The sequence below is a fragment of the Lingula anatina genome, chromosome 1 (assembly GCF_051362555.1).
Source record: "Lingula anatina isolate TDL-2025a chromosome 1, LinAna3.0, whole genome shotgun sequence".
NCBI lineage: Eukaryota > Metazoa > Brachiopoda > Lingulata > Lingulida > Lingulidae > Lingula > Lingula anatina.
Window position 1 is genome coordinate 16,302,938 of NC_141767.1, and position 21,803 is coordinate 16,324,740.

At 35.0% G+C, this 21,803-nt stretch overlaps 3 protein-coding genes across 8 annotated transcripts in view; 2 read left to right on the forward strand and 1 right to left on the reverse strand.

Moving 5' to 3' along the window:
* Positions 1 to 3,837: 3,837 nt before the first annotated feature.
* On the forward strand, positions 3,838 to 9,595 carry LOC106156748 (uncharacterized). 2 transcript variants are annotated; one of them, XM_086999407.1, is made up of 5 exons: positions 3,838 to 4,169; positions 5,482 to 5,594; positions 7,200 to 7,313; positions 8,191 to 8,314; positions 8,775 to 9,595. In XM_086999407.1, the coding sequence occupies exons 2-4, from the start codon at positions 5,491 to 5,493 to the stop codon at positions 8,312 to 8,314; spliced, it is 342 nt and encodes a 113-aa protein (XP_086855533.1). In that variant the 5' UTR covers positions 3,838 to 4,169; positions 5,482 to 5,490; the 3' UTR covers positions 8,775 to 9,595. The 2 variants fall into 2 exon arrangements, with proteins under 2 accessions (XP_086855533.1, XP_086855532.1); XM_086999406.1 differs by lacking the exon at positions 7,200 to 7,313 and adding an exon at positions 6,367 to 6,492 and having other exon boundaries at positions 3,986 to 4,169.
* A 1,887-nt stretch (positions 9,596 to 11,482) lies between these two features.
* Positions 11,483 to 21,803, reverse strand: part of LOC106156752 (glycogen debranching enzyme) — a 32,133-nt gene continuing 21,812 nt past the window's right edge. For both annotated transcript variants that reach the window (XM_013532159.3, XM_013532157.3), the window contains 4 exons: positions 21,627 to 21,724; positions 21,201 to 21,288; positions 20,664 to 20,852; positions 11,483 to 13,784 (listed from right to left, as the gene is read on the reverse strand). In XM_013532159.3, coding sequence (XP_013387613.2) covers positions 13,668 to 13,784; positions 20,664 to 20,852; positions 21,201 to 21,288; positions 21,627 to 21,724 — 492 coding nt within the window. In that variant the 3' untranslated portion in view covers positions 11,483 to 13,667. The remainder of the gene's footprint in view (positions 13,785 to 20,663; positions 20,853 to 21,200; positions 21,289 to 21,626; positions 21,725 to 21,803) is intronic.
* Positions 14,091 to 18,260, forward strand: LOC147764020 (uncharacterized). Of its 4 annotated transcripts, none has more exons than XM_086999402.1 (9): positions 14,091 to 14,355; positions 14,723 to 14,840; positions 15,333 to 15,423; positions 15,873 to 15,948; positions 16,259 to 16,356; positions 16,892 to 16,991; positions 17,194 to 17,333; positions 17,523 to 17,724; positions 17,939 to 18,260. In XM_086999402.1, exons 1-7 carry the CDS (start codon positions 14,248 to 14,250, stop codon positions 17,236 to 17,238), a joined length of 636 nt encoding a protein of 211 aa, XP_086855528.1. In that variant the 5' UTR covers positions 14,091 to 14,247; the 3' UTR covers positions 17,239 to 17,333; positions 17,523 to 17,724; positions 17,939 to 18,260. The 4 variants fall into 4 exon arrangements, with proteins under 4 accessions (XP_086855528.1, XP_086855529.1, XP_086855531.1 ...); XM_086999403.1 differs by having other exon boundaries at positions 14,093 to 14,355; positions 16,892 to 16,919; XM_086999405.1 differs by lacking the exon at positions 16,892 to 16,991 and having other exon boundaries at positions 14,094 to 14,355.

The window sequence follows — 21,803 nt, forward strand, 5'->3', positions numbered from 1 at the left end:
TTGGCTTACAAAAAGTCCCTTAAACCATAGTGGCTTAATCTGAGCATGTTTAACACGTAGATTAGCTAACTACCTTGAAATATTTTAAATGCCAAGTGCATTGTAAATCTACTTGTTTCATTTTATCTGATGAATAACTCATTGCCGGTAATAGCCAGACAGTTCAAGGCCTTAAGTATCGATTACGTATAAGGTCAAGTGCCTTTTCGCGTTTGAGAAAGTAAACAACAGTTTGTTATTTGGTTCCCGATCCTGGCTATGAATTCATATGGGGAGCTTAGAACGTCCTTGTGGTATAGCAACACCGCCTGATGGGCCTGTAAATATTGTTGACTTGTCTGCGCTAGTTTTCAAGTGTTTTTCTCTCAAGGGAAGGACAGTCATCAGATAATCTGGAAAGCATGATTTTTTTTTGTTCCACTAGAAATCTTTCTGACTGACTTGAGATAACAACATCTTCTTTAGATAAAGGATAACGTGCCATTGATATCAACGTTGCTATTTTGCGTTTCTTTCTATTCCAGCCCATCAATTGATGAGTTGATTTTTTGCATCTAAAATAAGTCAGGTAAACAACGCTGACTAACCTGTGTCACACTATAGTTTTTCCTTTTCCTCAGTCGCCATCAAGTATTTCGGTTTATTTGTATAATAACTGCTTGTTTGGGAGGGAGACCTCCCATTATTTCTTCTGTTAGTTTTCACAGTGCCGTAAAATGTATCGGAATGAAATAATACACGTTAATTTTTTTGTTAATCATTTAACATAGGATGACAAATAGCAGGTATTTACGCAAACAAAGTGGCACATCTGCATTACCGGTATTTTCAAGGGGGTAGTAAGGAGTCGCAATAGAGGTTTTCCAAAGAAAAGATACAGGAAGCAGATAAGGTTTGCAGTCATAAATCTAATCTGGAAACGAAGGGGAAAAACCCTGGACATGCACAGATGACTGACCACACGAATGGGTCTTGTGTGCCTGCTTAAAGTCTGAAATCAGTTCCAGATCTGCTCCTTATAGTATCTGAGGGCCGGTGACAATTAATGAGTAAATAAATGAAAAAAATAATAAAATAAACAAACGAAAGAAAATTTAAATTAATAATAAATAATACTCAAGCTAGTGTCAAAGGCAGAACTTAGTTAAGAATTTTATTGATCTTAGCTGACTAATTTGTGTTTGTCTAAAAGGTTGCTTTCTTTTCTATCCGTTTCTTTTTCTTTAAAGTAGGCCTATTCCAAATTCCAAATTGTGTTAGTTTTGAGAATGCTTTTTCTCTCACTGGTGACATTTAGGGGGTGACAGCTACATTTGTTGAGGGCCAATCAATTTTAAAAACCTTGCATATTCACAAAGTTGACTCTACGTAGTAGGCAATCCAAATTTAGCAGTCTTTTAAACTAAATCCTAAAACTAACACGCTTATCAGAAAGTCGTAAACAGACCACTAGACTAAAGTACTACTATTTATGTAATGCCACATGCTATTGTCTCGTGTTATAGTTACCAAAGGTGAACGGTAACCGTGTGACATGACAAACTGTCACACCTGGCAGAGATATACCTGGATCCGTTGGTTGAATATCATTGATAAAACTGTCAGGAAGGTATTGTCTCTACAGCAAACAGGCAATATTAAGAAGACACCAGTGGCATATAACAGATTACAAATTAAATGCCCAAAACTGGGAAACCAAACTGTGATTTTTTTACATTAGAAATACAGTTCACTTTCGTCAATTGATTCATAGTCAGAGTGCAACTGCACTAGCAGGAGACATACAGCCTGATTATTGACGGGCACTGACTGCAATGTAGTCTCTGTTGTACAATATCCGAAGCACAAACTAAAGACAACAAATACTGCAGACATTCGGTCCTCCCACTCTGTAAGCAAACGTAAAGAGATAATTGATATCCGTATCATTCCTAACATGATACTGGCGTTAAGTTTTGTTTAAGTGTGATGCAAGTTATGTTTAAAATTACGTTCTATGTCACAATAACGTCAATTAGGGCTAGTCCTGTGTAATACAAAGTGGGAAAATGTGTTGAGGTGTTCAGGGTTTGGATAATTTGTATTTAAACGGATGTGATTATTTTGCAAGAAAAAGAAGGACATTCTTGCGCAGGTATTTCCATATCACATGGAAACAATATTTTCTGCAGTTTTACCAATGTTACGTTTGTCTTCTTAAAAACTCCAGTAATGACACAAGCTGCAACAGAAAATATCATCATTATAAATCATAAAAAAAAACAACTTATGTCGACAAGCCATGCGCCGCTTTTCTTTCTCCTCTTTCTTTCTTCCTTTTGTAAACAGAAATTTCAGACATTTAAAATATTTTGTCTTTTCTGAATAAAATCTTCTGTGAACTAAATGGCGGACAACACGTCTCCAATTGCAGACGACAGTCGCGTGAGATAACCATGGAAACGAGATAAAATGCATCAAGGTCCCTGATGGATGACGTTACAAAGCAAACCTCTCGACAGTAAAACCGAAAAACAAGTTCCCCACGGGCTGAATCTATAAATATCTGTTAAATTTTACTTTTAAAAATACCATTGTGTCTACCTACATAAACCATATTCAACTTACAGATCTGTCATTTAGCTGTTGGGTGTGTTAAAAATGAAAACTGTTTACATGTTTTGTGACAGTTTTTTTCCTTTTCTAAGCTGACGAAATTCTAAATCAAAACAACATATGCTTATCAGTTAAAACGTGAATTGAATTAAACTTTTGACTGTAAATTCTTATCTGTAAATATATACCGGAAAATAACAGATTATTATTATTTTTTATTTGACATTCTAGTGTACCATCTCTTTCTCAGTCAGAAAAAAAAACCTGAACCAAAAGAGCCAGGTATGGTGTTTATCCTATGATTTACTAATTCTCATGAAAATGAATCAAGTTGATTTCCCAGAAAAATATGTTTGAAGGAAAACACCAGTTGTAAATTCTTTTCACACACATTTTTTAATAATTAGTGAAGAAATTCAGGGATCTTTGCCAGACAAGTTCCTAATGGTTTCCGTTTATTTGAGGAGCGTGATTCTTTCGCCTTATTTGCATAATTGGTGAATAGAGATGAGAGTCAGTAAACCCGATCCTTTTATAAACCAAATTATGTTCATTTGCAGCCATTTTTTCTTTTCTTTACTGCATTTTTCAGATAGGCCTACTTCATTTTTGAACTTGAATATTTCAAACATTTATAAACAGAATCGCCGTTTTTTCCCGATTTTTCAAGTATTGGAAACAATACAATTCCTGGGGAACTTGATGACTGTACATTGTGATTTATGATTGGTATACAAAACAGTCCTCATGGTTCCTTAAACTGGCAGTAGGCCCTACAACTTACAAAAAAAAAAAAAAAAAAAAAAAAAAAAAAAAAAAAAAAAAAAAAAAAAGAACATACATTTACATTGTACCAGGAAATGCTGTAAAAATCAAAGTCCATGTTTTCTTGTTTTCTTCTTGCAGCTCTGAAACATGCAGTTGTCTACAGATAAGAATCAAAATTCATTGCCCACAAACGTAGGCTATGTTAGCTCATATCGGGTTCAGAAAAGCGGAAGAAAATTCCCCAGAACCAGTGAAATGACACAAGTAGGTGTGTTCCTGGGAGTGGAGGAAAGAGAACCAGGGAGTGCGTGTTAATCTGCTTAAATTTCCCACTAATCTATCAATGCAAATAACAATTACCAGGCGCTCTTGTCACCAATATACATCCGAGCCTGACTTACATCAGAACACGAAATAAAAATGGAAAAAAAAGAAAAATGCAAAGTCGAAATATAGAAGGCTTATGGGCAGACCTTATCCGACTCCAGTGTCAGAGAAGCATTTTAAAAGTACGTACACGTTGTTCACGGCTGTTAGAGGCCTGCTCCAATATTTGCAGAGTGATTCGCGTGCCGGTGTCACTTAGCTATTGGGCCGACACTCCCACCGGTAAAGCTTTCAAACTCTTCTCACAGTATCCGCCGGTATCGAGCGGCCCGCCCTGACCTGTTGGGTGATCATTGGTGAGGTTCTGTTTGCTCTGAAGCGTAGCGCCTTATATAAAGGGGCACGCCGGCAGAGCATGCTGTAATTTTGCAGTGACACCCTGACGTACGGGAGATAGGGGGATTCCCACGAAGATACAGGTACGTGGATGGTTTACAGTTTTCTGTGTGACCTTAGTGTGATCTCTCGTTTATGACTGAAAACAATTGCGGTTCTATTTGCCTCAGTGTTTTAAGCTTAAAAAACATATACATTCTCTACGGTGATTTCTTGATTCTCTTAATGAGACATAAGATGTAGGGTTGGAAGGAATTTGTCTGCGATTTATCAGCAAGTAAACCAAAACAAATATCAGTGATTTTTTTTTAAAAATCAGACAATGAAAAATTACGTGGAAAACTAACAATTTACCTTTGGCAGTAACCTTTGATAACGAATATATATTTTGTGTGAATAAAAATAGGCTCGTTTTTTAGAAAAAGAAATCTGTGAAAAAACGTCAGCTAAAAAAATTGTTCAAACCAGGACAATAAATATTATCATTTAGATACAGTATTTAATCCCCCAATAGTTTGGGTCAAAAAGTACACGTCCATTATATTGATATCAAATTTTGACCATTTGAAAAGTTGACAGTGGATTATTAAGGGTTGTGTTGGAGACAAAACAAACCAATCACTTCGGAGATATTGAACCTTATGGGAACCAAACCGTTGGATAAAGCCGGTAACGTGATTGCCTTATTTGTAGAAGACACATATTACAAAGTCAGAACATAATGACACTTAAAACTGGAGGACTTAAACTGCTTTCAGCGAAGGACTAAGACATTATCAATTGCTGAATGGAGATGTCCTCTCATGTCGTAATCCCAGTCGGAGTGGATTAACAGCTGGTTTCTAAGTGTCTTACATGCCGCAATAGCAACGGCGACGTGGAAAGACAATATTAAGTCAAGGACCGCTGAGATTCGAGTGAGTCAGCGACTCTGCTGACGTAGGGAGCTCGGGTTGAGATGTGATTATTGGTCCGCGACGCGGGTGCATTGAACGGTAGTTCAAGTACCCTTTTGACCAGACGTACCTGTATCACGAGGTACAGTGCTGACACGTGGATGTTTGTGTGCACGCGATTTTTAATCAATGGTCGTTAAGGATGTCAATTTCTGTGACACCCACGTGAAAATAAAGATTAATATATATCACAAAAATAAAGAGGCACTCATACACCTGTAAGCGGCTGATTTCGGTAAGAGTGTGCAGACAAATCTCTTTCTATTCATGAAAATCACAGATATCGATACACCTCTTAGAAGTTTAAGTTTCTTGCCATTCCAGGTTGATTTCAGTTTGTAAATATACAGTAAACGGAGACCATATGACGGTAACTAGACTCTGATAGTGAGTAAGACCTGTCACACAACATTTAAACGTAAAGGTTAATTTTTTTCAGCTTGTAAATATGCAGAAAACTCACAGTTGTGCGGCGCTCCTTCTTGCCACACTAGCGTTTATGATGTTGGCGTCCACCTCAGCAAAGAGCATTTCCAGCGTTCAACACTCCAGGTGGGACAAAATTTGTACAATTTTATTTCAAACTTGTATTTAACAATCATTTACTTGGCTTTTTTCTAGATATCCTAAGTCCTACATCTCTCGTGCAAGAGCTCTTTCTATCTTTGATAAACATTTGTACACCGAAATTAGGAAGTCATAAGTTTTAACACTATTGCTATTTTAAAGCGTGAATACATAGTTTAGAATGAACAAATGCCATATGCTTTAAATCAAACATTTCAATATCCCAGTCAAAGTATTGCATCCCGGCAAACAATTAGCGGTGGTTTTGTAAATAATCTGTTTGTTGCTTTTAAAGGCTTTCAGAAGGCCAATTGTACATTTCAAAGGAACTTGTTGCATGCTTTTGTCACCTTGTATCTGTCGTTTGTCATTTTTTATTGTAATACATATATATATGTGTGTGTATGCCAAATCTATAACAATATTGTGCTGTTTCATGAAACCATCTAGCAAGGAATGCTTGCTTGTTTTAGCTCTTTATTCTTAATTCTATAACTGTCAAACGGATGTTCTGGCATCATCTTCCAAGAATAAGAATTTAAAAGGAAAGTAAGCAAAAAAAAAGTCATTTAAAAAAAATAGAGCAAGCATTTAAATTTGAACTTTGTGAATTCTTTCATTATAATTGATATTTAATCAATCAACCAATCAAATGGCCACTCAATCACCCTGAGATGATGATTTATACGTGTTGGGTAATTTGAGCATGTCGTCATGGGTGTATATGGTGTTGGTTTATGTTGTATATTTGTTGTAGACATCGGGTAAGGCGGCAGGGAGGAGATATGACAATAGCCGATCGTTTGGCGTGGCTTTCACAGAACATTAGACAACCAGTCGGCTGTTCAGACGCGGCCTGTGGATTTGTCGATACAGATAAAATGTAGGTATATGTGTGTGTCGGTATAGTTATAGTGAGACTTGTGTGTCTGGGTATTTTTCTTGCATGTCACGGGTTGAGGCTACAACACAGTATATGACTTCCGTGAAATTTAGTAATACGGTGGTTCAAAACCTAATGTGCGGTGCGTCATGCACGGTTGTGGAGCTGAGCGTGACTGCGGCGTGTGGAGGAGCATGACGAACCAACGCAGTACCATCGGCTGAAAGTGTGATGATTATTGCATGCCAAGGTCATGGGGAATGTGGTTACGGCGCGATGCATGGCAGGGGCATGGGGAATTTGGTTACGGCGAGGTGCATGACAGGGGCATGGGTAGGAGCATGGGTAGCCAGGGGAACTGTTTCTTGAAAGAACTTTTAAGCCTGCAAATTTCGCTAAACTATTAGACCGAAAATTTAGTTTATTTTGTCCCACGATGAATCAGGAGAAGTACAATTCAATGGAATATTGCACCTGTTTTACAATAAGGAAACGCGCGCGCGCGCGCGTCTAATATCTCCCTTAATTCGTACTATATTAAAGAGGGATACTATGGAATTATCTTGAAATGAATTTCAAATAGACCATTTTTTCTGCCTAAACGTTTAGACTAATTTGAAGGCTTGAGTTCAGAGAAACTGGTCCGTCGATAGATAGTTAGAACGTCTTCTCGTGACTGATGACATTTTGGTTCTTACACACGGCAGCCGAGTTAAGCGACAGTGGGCGGACGCGCGTATGGCTGAACTGTTGCCGCTGATGGGCCTTATGCGAGGGGGACCGGGGTCCGTTGCCCACGGCATGGTAGACCCCGCAGTGAAGTATGTGCTGGTATTTACATTACACACATGCTCGCGCGCACGTGGGCACACACGTGCATGCATGCACACACATGTAATCTTTTAAGTATCTAAAATTGAATATGTCATATATTCTGTTTTGACGATATTTGAAATTTCTTAAAATGAGTTAAAGGAATTCAGTATGAAGAGTCTATTTCTCATGAAGGGATCATTTACTGAATGGAAACCTAAGCAGTGTTCCAATTGAAAAACAAACAAAAACAACCTACGTAAAATCTCTATCTATTTGCTGAGACATTCACAAATATTGCCATAAATTCTTTTAGTGATCATGAAACAGGATAATCAGTGTTTGATTGTTTACCAGCGTCGCAAATGACTCTGCAAATGAGGAACTGGTAATAAATTTGCTCTAAAAGTGATCGAGTTGCAATGCAAAAAAAATTATCCAATCGTGCGTCATCGTAAAGCTGTTAGCACAATGTGTCAAGTTAAGATTATGTTACTGTTTTTATTCTCTTTTAATTGGGAATCAATTTACTGGAAAGGGGATGATATAATGAAACCAAATGACAAACCCATGTTGGTCTAGGGTTACATTTGAGATACGTCAGATTAAGTGTGTGACTTATTGAAGATACTAAGCGGTTTTGTTGGAATGTAAATATTTTAAAAAATATGTACCTAGATACTCACATCGAATCTGATTGAGTTTTTTTTTCTTTGAAGGTTATATTAAAATGGTTTTAATTGTCTTAATAACTATTAAAGCTATCAATAGGTCCATAATAGTTTATTTTCATTGTAATATTCTATGTAATAAACTACCTTAACCACTAAGTAAGAATACGTGAAACGACTCCATTGATTAATAGTTTGCCGTTTTCATTTAAAGTGGCAAGAGGAAGAGGGAGAGCACAGACTATTACTACAACAACGGCGAAAGCAGTTTTAGTGACCTCAGGAAAGAACGGATACTCCAAAGACTGACACAGCTATTAATAGAAGGCAATCAATAGGTAAGGGGCCCTCGAAACGTTCTTCATAATCAAGTAGATAATATTACGGACTTTCATGTTATACAACTGAAACTGCGAGTGGCAGTGGCCCCTTTAAGGACATGCTAAACCAACACTATAAAAAGTTGTTGAAATAATCAGAAGGTTTAAGTGTGCTGGCGGTAGCCGTTTCTGTAAATCCTCGTTGACTGCTTATAAATTAATACAGCTTATAAAGTTGACGTTGTTAGGGCCCAAATTCAGACTTGAACTTAACTACATTTATTTTCCATTTTGCAAATTTACTTGTAGCGCCGCGACCAATACAAGCAGATCAAATAATTGGTCGGAAGAAGCGGCAAACGTCAACAGATCGGACTGTAAAATGCATTGGCATAATAATGTCTATATGAAGTTTAGTTTTGAACAGATGGTGGTAGATCAATCAAGTAATGATTTCTTTTCCATTTGTCGTTTGCAGGAGTGGAGGTGCTACTTAAACAATGGCGAAGTGTCAGCCAAACGATATCTACTACAGCTGACGAAATAAAAACAAGAATCTCAGACGACTGCTCCTTTCTACTTAAAAAATGAAGTGAAAAAAAAAAAAAAAAAGATTAGAGATGGTTAATAAATGAGACACTGAGTCATAAGTTGATCATCCAAACAAACATAAAGCAAAACGCTTCATTTTGAAGGGGAGAGGAAATGATTACGTGTTCAGCCACAGTAAGAAATTACATTGACGCTGGTATACCTGATAATTCCACTCATTGGACTTTTTAAAAGCGCAGTGGCATGATATTATTTATTATTATTTATTTTCTATTTATTTTACGACTATTAATAAAGGATGAAAATAAAAAATTGAAGAAACTTGCCAAATGAAAAAATTAGGTTGTTTTTATGATAACATCAAAGTTGGTTGAATGCAGGCTTAAGTATATTAAGGTGCTCATACATACAAAAACAATGGAAATTAAATGGTGTTAAATTATGCTTCTTGCTACAAGCCTTAAATTTGGAGATTTATTTATTTATTTATTTAAATAGATTTAATGGTTTCGCTGTAAAAGGCCATAGATTTGTTATTTTATTTATTTATTGTTATTATTATTTTTGCAATAGAAAGCAGTGAAATTGTACACAAAACACAAAACACGTGTGCAAGCAATTATGGACAAGAACTAACCTCAAGTGAACATTCACTGGGCCTCATATGACTATATTATTCCACACAGACAATATTTGCTGCAATGAAAATGATATTCGATATACATCATTAAACAATGATAAACTACATGTATTTGAGTAACGCCAGATCTTGGAACAATGAAGCCTTGATAGGTCTTTGTCATACAAATTACGCACTGTGCCTTTTAATTGCTGTATCTATATAGTTTCATTTAACGTTGAAATAATCAATAATTGAAAGGAAATCTGACAAAGACCAGCAGCATTTGTTTACTTTCACGTTTGTACATGCCTTTGATCAAACATCATTTGGCACATTGAAAACATCCGACAGTTTTATGGCTTTGCGTCGTCAGATTTAGTTTACATTAAACAAAAACGAAAGAATATTAGAAAAATTTTGAAAAAAGTCATTACGCTGTCAGTTGCACGAAAAAAAAAAACTGCAAATCACGCTCTGATAACAGGGGAGTGGTCAGCCCCATGCTTGGTCATAGGACGGTGATGGCATAGATATTTAAGGAAATATGACATCAGCAAGATTAGCTTGAACCCAGTGCAAGGATTATCACATAAATTCTATCTTGTCAAAATATGCCCTTGATACAACATGTACAAGAACGTCAAGTTGATTCAAAATCATGTGAGATTCCATAATCTTAGTTATCAAAAACCATTCTGCGACAGTGTTGACTGGTTGGAAATTGGGTGCAATAACTAGTGCATAGTTTGAGATGTAACATCTCGACATCATGAACCAATTATGTCGATTTTACGCGGATTTTTGCATTAATCTGTACGAAATAAATAAACCCATTCACAAGCAAGTTCTCTGGAAAAGCAACCATACATAAAAAAAAATTCATATGAATGGTAAAGGCATCAAAAATATAGAAAGTACTATACGAAAACGAGTTTTAAATGCACGTATATTCAACCTGGTACCCGGGTGTCGGAGGACACTGGAAACTCGGCTCTCTACTACATGCAATTGGAAACAGCACATGTTTCATTTGAAACTCGGGAGTGAATTCCAGTCATCTTCTTTTGAATATCTAAATGCGTCGCAGGAGTCTCAGGGCGCTTAATGTTTTTTTTTTCGGAGTCAATAAGTTTAAGTAGACAAAAACCAAATGAAAAGCAATCTAAATCACCTTTGGTAATTCTTTTCCGTATAGGAGCCTGAAAAGATTACTTTTGAAAGCTTCTTGTCTGATAACAACACACTTCAAGCCCAAGTGGACTAGTAAAGCCCCAGTTGTAAAATTACTTCTAAGAAACTGAAAGAGGTATTAGTCATGGTTTTCTTGCTAATAATTATATTTTCACTGATTATGTTAGAGGGTTTCCTGGAATTCTACCAGCCAAAATAATTTAGACAGCAGACCTTGCAAATATACAAGCAAGGGACGATGGCAGCACAAAAACAAGAGGCAAGGCTAAACTATATGACAATTAAAAAAAGGATTGTACCGGGTAACTTTGGAGAAAATGTTCGGACTCGGTTTATACTATAAAACACACCATTCATACATGGATCAAGTGTATTTACTATTTACAAATGAGAGTCAATAAGGGACAATAAGTGTTATTATGCCACACATAGGAATAGACCGCTGAGCAGAGACGCGTACGAGCGAACTGGAGATTGATATTTTAGTATATTTCAAACCATACATTTTGGTCTAGTTTGAGCCAAGACAAACCAGTTGTAGTGCACTGAAATGTAGCACTGTCCGTCTCTTAAAATCTCAAAGTTAGGACAAATTTCTGGTTTAATATTCTTTAGTGGACTGTCTCTTCCAGTCTCACTAAATTTACAGTGAAAAAATGTGTCAACAAGCATGACGAGGGAGATGCAAGCGAGCACTTCACGGTGTTATTACATTTCTGAAGCAAACAGGTCAGATATAACATTACTGCTCAGACATCAAAGTCCCTGGGCAAAAAAGAATGGAATTAATTCAGAATTCAAAAAGACAAGTAACATGTGTGTGGGTGTTAACATCTTTTTTTAATTATATTATCATTCATTATGGGCTTCATTTCCTTGTGTAAATACTAATATTTCAATCCCAATTAAATCTTTTGGAATTAACAAACAAGATCACAATCATTAACATGTGATAACATTAATTAACAGAGGGCCCACAGAGTATCTGCTGTTAAAATAACCCAATCAATGCATGTTGTACTCATGGAGCAAACAAAGATAGAAGAACATGCATGGGATTAACCCCATGGCATATAAAATACAACACAATACAATACAATGAGGACAAGCTACAATTCAAATGTTACAACAATACTGGAATTGGTATGAAATAAGAAAGCCAAAGCAGCTACATTTACATTGTACACCACCCACAGGCATAAAAGCTGGGCAAAAGTAAGAGAAAGAACATATAATACTGAATTAAATACAAATTTCAATATAACAAACCATTTAACTTATAGGAGTGCTTAAAATCCAGTTTTCAAATGCTTTGAAAGAACTTGACCGATAACCCAGCTATTGAAAAACAACAAAGAAAAATAAGAATGAACAGACCAAAACAAAATTATGGTTTTACCAACTTGGATTGACAGTTAAAAAATAATAATAAACTGCAAAACAACATAAACTGCTTATGTCACATTAAGACAGTTTACAATGAAAGTTCTTTAGGAATAAAAAATGTCATGAAATATACCAAACGAACTGGTAAAACTTTCCATTGCAACAAATCTCATTAGTTTAAATTTGGTACTGGACAACTGGAAGAGTGTAAGTCACTCAAACATGCAATTCACAAAAATAACAACAAGATAAATTCTCATATTAACTGTTATTAACTACTTATTTGGCACATTTTCTTCATAAAATGCCACATCTGTAAACCTTTTCAAAACAAACACTAACATACTAATGCACTGCCCCTTGGCATTATCTTTAACTACTAATCATAGTTTATAGAGACCATGAGGTAACTATGGAAACTACATTGTTATCAAAGGAGCAGCTATTGTCGATTTCACAAAAGTGCCTTTATTTTAACCATCAGATAAAGGTCACATCCTAAGGAGGTTTTGACATATTACTACTCTTGAGTCTACTGACCTATCTGAGTATCAAAACGCTGATTTTGTCCATAAAATAAAAATGTCCAACGTTAATTCATTAGATGCTTATCAGGTAACAATACAGCAATCACATGTGGGAAATCGGGTCAGATCTTCCAAAAAACAGATGGTGAGATAGGAAAAAAAAGCACTGCTAGCATTGCATAATTAAGTTCATTTAGTCTCTGAAATCCATCTTTTGACTTCAGAACCTAAATGTCAAATCCCTAGACCTTGGCTGAGTTTTTAAGTTGGGCACAATAACATTCCATAACAGAATGTAACTTATTTACCTCAAGCTCATTTTGTCTAATTGAAAGGCTACACAGTCTCTGTTTAGGCACTCTTTGGTAATATCTTATTGACTTCAAACTGTTACACGGTAAGCTTTAAAAACTTTGATGGAATGGAAAATGCTACAGGGTTATACTACCATATTTTAAGTACAGGTTACTATAGAGATACAGAAAATTAATATTAAAAATATTGCAAACACAAAAATCTAAAAAGCCTATTCCCCTGTGACATGATAAACAACCTTAAGACTTATGAATACTACCTTTAACCAACCCCACTTTATATATGATTTTCTTAAGTAGAAGAGATACTATCAATAAGCAAAAGTAATTCTTTCTGAATATAGAAACAACCTGAGGTGACTGGCCTATAAAGCAATTGTGTAACATTTTTTTCCTCATAATAAACATATGATGGTGGTATTCCCAAATAAAATAGAGCAGATGGGATACATACTAAAGACTATTTGTTGTCTTATCTAAAACAGTTTCAAAGTTTGTTTAAGTCGCATAATGATTATTGGACCTTTATATATATGAAAAGAGTCATTTTCCCATAAATTTCAACACTTTTTCCTTCTTCATCACCAAAATACATCATATCTAAAACTGTTGGCAAAAACAAGTGAGCAACTTTTTTTAAAATTTTGAGCCACTACAAACAGAGATGGAGACAGGTGAATTTCACTAATGCATGTAAAAAAAAATAATAATAAAAAAAAATAAAAAATAAAAATGCTCCTCAGTCACACCCAATTGTGCTATGTTAGAGCAAAACCTCTTTAGGACTTGCTTTTTCTTCGTTTCTGTGCCTTGGTGTCCATCTTCTCCAGATCATAGAGGACTTCCAGGACACAGGAGACACTCCATGCCTGGGCGGAGCTGCTGTGGCGACATGGCTAGAAGGTATAAAATAGTCAGGTTTACATATAACATGGTGATAGATCACCGCCCTGAGTTTCAGAGAATACTGGGAACTGTAGAGGTATGCTGAGAGTGGAGGTTAATTTCCAGTAAACTCAAAAACATAGGGTGTACACCACTTGGAAAACTGATATTAGAGTGTATTCTATGGAATCCCAGGAGGGCCAAGCGAAAAAAAAATTGAAAAAAAAATTTTTTTTTGAAAAAAAAAAAAAAATTTGAAAAAAAAAAAATTGAAAAAAAACATTTGAAAAAAAAATTTTTTTGAAAAAAAAAATTGCGAAATTTGCGAGATCGCGTGTAATCCCGCGAGATCGCGCGTAATCCTGCGTGGCCACGTGAAATCCCGCGATACCGAGCAAATTTTATTTCAAAAGGAAATCAAGAAAAAGAGAAAAAAAATCACGATATCTCACGAGAAATTGCGAGAATAGAAACATGGCGGAAGAAGCCACGATGTGTTTAAAATGCCAACATAGCACGGACTATGAACAACAGGCTCACATTCCCATTTGTAAATCATGCGGATGTGATAATATATTGCACGTAAGTTGTTTTCTCTTTATTCTTTATGCAGATGATAGTGTGACGTATAGTATTATTAGTGAATCAAGGACGAGTGTCCTCTTAGTCTTATTTCTTTACTATTACTAGTATTAGAACGTACTAGGGGCAATAAAAGAAGATAGCAACACCGGTTAAATAAATATGTCGCCTTTCCTGACACAGTGACACTGACTGGTTATGCAAACTTCTTCATTGGGTATTTAACTTATTTAACATACATTTACATAAATTTACAGTATTTTTCATTAGACTTCCTCGAAACAATTATTAAACCACACGTGTACAGTTCCCGTTAAGGATAGGAATGTTGAAAGTATTGCTTTTCATTTGTAATTTACGTTTGTAGAGTGTCGTCGGTGCTTGTAACAAAAGGCAATGTCGATGTCCAGGATACCGAAAAATTAGAACCATCAGACATTGTGTCAACTGTGGGCACTTGCCCATGGATCAGGACTACAAATTTGGTGAGCAAATTCAGTGTTTGTCTTTTTTCAACATGGATCTACCAAGTTATTTGTGTTAAAATACAATAAGAATTGAAATAGTTTCATATATGATATTAATTGAAATATTTTTAATTCTTGGGCTTCAGTTTGTCAATTCAAATAATAGTTATTTTATGAGAGCATGAAACAGAAGTTGATTTAAGAAAATATAAAATATAAATCATAAAATTGAATTAGGTGGATTTAGCCTGTATAATTCACCTCTTATGTTGAGGCACACATCTCCAGTGTTATTATCAAAGCTTTTCTTTGGGCTACAAGTATGATATATATATATATATATCTCGAGGAAAAATATCAGAAAAAATTCACATCCATTTTGTAATAAACAAAAGAGCATACTAAATGAAATTGCCTTATAATGTGTGTATGTTTAATTGTATCTCTTATAAGTCATCTATAGTCTGTCATTGCTTCATGTAAAAAATTCATTTTATTTTTGAATTTCAGATTTAAAGGTTTTCCTCAATAATCTAGTGGAACATTATAAAAGCAAAGCTTTGATATTAGAATATTTAAAGGACATTGGTATTACCTGGAGGTAAATATTTTTGTGTAGAATTCTTTGTGGCAACAAATGCTTATTTATATTTGCTTTTTTGTAGAGAAATCTTTGTGTCAATCAATGTCATGTTTAATTCTTATTGTTAGTGAAGCTCATTGCTTATCGCCCACGTCAAGTCTTTTCTTGGTGACAAACTTAACTATTAATTGGACAGCTGCTGACATCACTGGATAGTTTTTTTTTAATGATGGCTTGGACTCCTGGAATTTTTGTTGAAAATTACAAGTGGTGATTTTAAATGGCATGAATCCCCAGAAAAGTCTTGGTCCGTGTTATCATTTTCATATAGATTCCCATAAAAATCTGCAAAATCCTATTGCATGAAGGGCAAACTTTAAAGTTGTCAGCTCACTGAATATCTTAAAGCAGGTAATAAGTTCAGAAAGGATCTAATTATTTTTAATTATTTTCTTTTTCACTGTCAGTGAAAGAACCCTCAAGAGAAGGTTAAATGTTCTTGAAATCAAGCGACATGAACATGTCCCTGTCCAAGAATTAAGGGTAAGCAATAATTTTGATGCTGCCTACTTTGAATCAATCTGTATGTTGAAATAATATCTGTAGTATTTTGATCACTCAAGTCTTAGAATAGAGGAGATGGCATAAATACACCAACCAACCAGTACAGTACTAGTATATAGATATGTCTGATAGAAAGTCTGTTACAATCCAAAACTTAATTATCCCCTTTGTACAAATAAAATAAAAATATTGACATCTTACAGTGATTTATATTTCCAATTATAATTTAATAAGGTTATATACATAATAAATGGTCATTTTAATGTGTGAGTCATATCTTTTTATGAAGGATATTATTCAACAAGAATTCGTTGTTTGTGGGGGACTGGCAGGTGTGAGGCGAATATATGATCAGTGTCGCCAGAAATATCACAAGAAAGTAAAAAGGTTAGTTAAGCAAAGGATTAATTTTTGCAATTAAGCAGTTAATTAAAAAATGAAAGTAAAAATCTATTTTTGTTTCACTTCTATTAAATTATATTATTCTGTTACTCTATCCTAAGAATTGATGTGCAAGAGATATTGCATGAAGTTGATCATGAAGGTCGGAAACTAAGGATACAAAGGGCTTTAAATCGACGAGTTTTTAAATCACAGATAAATATTATTTTTATGTATAGACACAGAGACCTATCTGTCTTGATCATTTAAGCCATGCACTTTCAGCGATAACACAATATGTGGAAAACTATTTAGTCTTAAACCCTTTTCTGGTCACAAAAATTGCCAAGTCATCATACTGTCAGTTTCAACTAACTTAAGATTATAGAAAGATAATTGTATGATGGAGCCACTTATCAGTAAAAGTTGTTTGATTCGTTCATTTGAGGAATGTATCAGTCAGATTATTCACATGTATATACTTTCAAAATGACATTTAATTTTAGGTTTTCATGTGATAACATCAACTATTTCTTTTCAGGGACCAAATTGGATTTGGTCTGTGGATGGTAATGACAAGTTTCAGTTCTTCCATATTTACATACATGGATGCATTGATACATTTTCACGCAAATTTTTGTGTATGTATATAATGTACTGTTTTAAGTAAAAAACCAATTTGAAAAAACTCTATCCCTTATCTAACCACACACTACTGGGTTTAAAAGAGTTTACTAGTATTATCCATTTCTGATTTTGCCATTGTAACATACTAGTTTGGGGTATATTTCAACACTGTGGTCTTCTTAAACATCTGTGCTAATAGTTACCGTTTTTTAATAGTCTGCCCTAATAGAACTAGAAGTGACCCAGGGACAGAGAATGTAGACTTAATTGAATGCCAAATGTTCCTAAGAAGAAATAGCAGTGATCAGCATGCTTTCTCCGATAGTCACATCATGGGGCCTTCACCACTGAACCAGGTATGTAAATTTCTTATTATATTTACCCATTTGTCACAAGGATGTCTATTAAAGCCTGTAGTTGGATCACGCACTATTCTGATGTCATGCAATTATTTCAGTGTTTCTGGTCAACTTTCCTAAAGAGAGTTTTAATCCATTGGCATATCATAGAATGACTGATAAATTCACAAGTATTATACTTTTCAGGGTTTGCACAGAGATGGTTGGTATGACAGACACAGTTGCATTGACAAGTGGTGCATGGTATTTGTTTACTTGCCTCTGATACAACATGATATAGATGCATTTCAACTGTGGTGGAACAACCACAAAATAAGACACCAAAGGCAGGTGTGGTTACCCACTGGTGCTGCTCCAAATGACATTTATGCATTTCCACATTTATATGGTAAATTTGGCAATATCAGTTACATGTTTAGCATATAAAAGATTGAAATATTTAAAACTTAAGACATTTTTGTATTAAAAATCTTTTACTTTAAATATGAACACGTAGTCAATTTTACACATCACCATGTTCTTGTGGCATGGCTATGTGACTAAATGGAACAACTGGCTTAAGGTAAATCAACCTACATATTTTATGCAATATATATTTGCAGGCGGTCACCAGTGTGGATTCACTGTCAGTGATAGAGATTTGGCAGAAGTTGCACGAGAAAAAACACTGAACTATGAACAATCTGCTCGTGTGCCACAGGACTTCTATAATGAAGCAACTAACTTCACTGCCACTAACCACTTGACAATAGAAATATCCACTGAAGAGGAGAGTTATATTCAACTAAGGAGACACTTCATCCTAGAAAGATCTGCATTACAGTCATCTACATATGTGTAAAATGTAATATTAATGTTTCTGCACCAACCTGCAAATTCCAAATTGCTGTACAGGAAAAAAGAGAATAAAGAATCACAAAAGAGGTTATTTTCCTTTTTTTGATACATTAATACAATGCGCAACAGGCTACACAACCCATTTTTATGAAACCACAAGTTCTGTAAGACAAAAAGGTAAATTGGTTTTCCCTTGATGGTGTTATCTCTTTATGTGCATGGAGATGCTGGTGTCACACCTGTCAGTACATAAAAATTCAACCACTTTTCAATAAACTTGACAATACATATAATTCAAAGTCTCTATCCCAGCATAGCTGTCAAAACTACAAAAAAAGAATTTAAAAAATGCACAAAGTAGGTAACTGTCAATACTGATGCAAAATACAGTATGCTTAACAGGAAGTTGAACAGCATTGCAGGTATATGTCTGTTAGGAATATGTTACTAGCATACCCATGTCAGTTCAAATTCACAGTTAAAATATGCAAGCAAGAGAAATATGAACATTCAAATAAAAATGCATAAATTTCAGAAAAAAAAAAACAAGCTGGGTTCCCAATTTGATCTGTGCTTAAGAATTATTATTGGATTTTCAAACTTATATGTCACTGTTTTTTCTTTATAATGTTACTTTTGGCAGTACACAATTTGTTTTGCCAAATCTGATACAATTTTACGTAATGATACAACCTTGAACTGTCTATCATAATAGTATAATGTATAAAAGTTCACTGCCATTTGACTTCATGCCTTTGGGGGTTAAATCCCTCAATAAAAATGCTAATATTTAAAAAATATTGAACGCACATAAAAGGCAGTCAAACTGGTCCAAGTCTAGGTACAATTCAGACCAAGAACCCTTTCAGTAGGTTTGAGAGCCACGAGTAGCATGACGTTTATGGCCATTAAGGTGAGAGTGACCAAAATTTATTTTCCCTCACTTTTGATGCTATATTACATAATGCTTAAGAGCATAATCACCACCAATTCTTAATTATGCAATGCAGTTAAAATGGTATTTACAAAAAAATTAATTAGCAAAGGTATTCAGGCCCATGATATTTGAAAATTCCACTATGTTCACAAGTGAGAACTATAACTAATGAGTTTACTTCCATTTTCAACAATTAAGTCAATGATAAAAACAGCACAACTTTAATAAAATTGTCCTATCATTTTTGATTACCAGTTTGCTCCTTCCTATTCAAGTTCAGTAGTAACAATGGGTGTATCTCTGCTAATTTTGGTGTATTTTACATTTTATTTTCACATCTGAATATTGGATGTTGAACTATTTGATACAGAACAATGCCCGAGCCCTAACGAAAAAAATAAAAAATACAAAAAACCTGCAGTGTTGCGCATGCAAAGCTCTACAAAATGAAAAAACAAGGTCTCTAGCAATGATGGTTCCAGAATTAGAGAGTTTTTAGTTTGGCATCTAATAGCCACTACTCGTCTGAAAATGCCCCAATTGACCCCAAACTCACGAAGATCAAAGATTACCCTAAGGGTAACACCTGCCCATTGTATTATAGATTAGATCTGTTTAGTTTCTGAAAATAGACAATAATAACTGTTTTCCACAAGAAAGTTAGCAATTTTAGAAAAATGTGACCTGTTTGACCTTGAAATAATGCGCTCTAGGAGGAGAAGCGGTAACGGTGACTTGTAGTTCACGACACCCTGCAGAGCCATATGAGATAGGTCGGGACTAAAGCCATGAATACTGCCAGCGTACATGCTGGTGGTACTAAAGAGTGTTTTTTTTAATATTCTAGCTCCATAAAATCCCTTCTCATCGTGGCATTGGCCTAGCATGGAGCCAATATCCCAGTCTGTTGGGCGGTTTTCCCTTTACAAATGACATCCTCCTCTTCATGTTCGGTGCAATGTCGGCATTTTGAACAGCCCCTCCCTGCCTCATTCGCCAATGCTTTTTTCTTTCTCGCACTTTCTCGCGAGATTTTGTGTTTTTTTTAAATTTCATCTTGAAAATGAAACACGATTGACCTCTCGGGATTTCGCGCGACCACGCGGGATTACGCGCGATCTCGCGGGATTACACGCGATCTCGCAAATTTCGCAATTTTTTTTTCAAAAAAAAATTTTTTTTCAATTTTTTTTTAATTTTTTTTTTCAAATTTTTTTTTTTTTCAAAATTTTTTTTTTCAATTTTTTTTTAATTTTTTTTTTCAAATTTTTTTTTTTTTTCAAAATTTTTTTTTTCAATTTTTTTTTAATTTTTTTTTTTTTCAAATTTTTTTTTCAAATTTTTTTTTTAATTTTTTTTTTCCGCTTGGCCCTCCTGGGATTCCATAGTATTCAGAACAGGGAACTAACAGATCCCTGGATCAACTGTGTTGAAACAGAAAAACAAAACAGAAAAATCAACTGACACAATTCCCTTGTCCTTCCGAAAAATCTGTTCACCTTTTCACTTACATATACTCAATGCAAGCTGTCTTTACTTTATTATTCACCTACCTTGCCATTACTATTAGTGAGTTCTGGCAAGGACCTCCAGTGAGAACTGATAATCTCCTGGTGATGTTTGGACAAAATTCTCTTCACACATTTCACCGTGTCATCCAGCAAGCCTGGCTTACTCTTGTCCAGGATCTTAGCAAACAGCAGCTTGGCACGTAGAAAGTACCCTATTGGCCACAGCCATTCCTGTGAATAATAATATATTAAATAAAATCAAAAAAAAGAAAAAAATTAAAACAATATGGAAAGCATTGTAAAATTCAAATGTAAGTAAGTGCCAACTGACTTTTTGTTAGTACAATTCGAGTTATACCCATTTGTGCTAATACATCTGATACTTTCACTATTTATATTATTTATATTTACTTCTCTGTGTATCTTATTGCTGCACTGATCACACACATCTATCATTTTCAGTGTCTGGACCTGGACCTGGATGACTACACGCGCGCGCAGACACACACATAAACACACACACAGACTGGTAACATATAAGAGTGTCCAGTGACCTCTGAAACCAAGGGTGTTACTCACAGGTCCCTGGTGGTAGTTGAATCCTTTGGCTCTCTTTGGGTTTCCAGAGTCATCATCATTGTCATAATCTCCATCATATGCCCAGTCACTGAAATACCAAAGTTATGCTTGATAATTTGGAGTCATTAAAAAAAATAATAATAAAATAAAAAATAAAAAAAAATAAAAATAAAAAATAAAATTCCAATATCAAAAAGTATCAAACTTTCACCTTACTGACTGGGTTTCATGTGATTCTGAAGGGAATTATTTTTTATATATTATTTAATCAAACCCAGCATATGTTCATGACAAGTACGACAAAAAAAAAAAAATTATACTATCTTTACTGCTGGTAGTTAATATCTGTTAAATAAGTCTTGATTGCAGCCTAATGGTTCTGAGTTCTTAGCAATTCTAAATCTTATCACTTGTGTGTATTTTTACCTAGGATCCAATGTTTTCATGCCCAGAGGTCCCAGAAGCACATTCTCTGCCAGGGTCAGGGCAGTCCAAGCATTAGTGGGAGTGAACAATTCTGGAGCCTGGAAATCACAAAAAGGAAGTTAGGTTGCAAACTTTATCAAATTAATCTTTCAATTGAAATTTCAAGTACAAACAAGG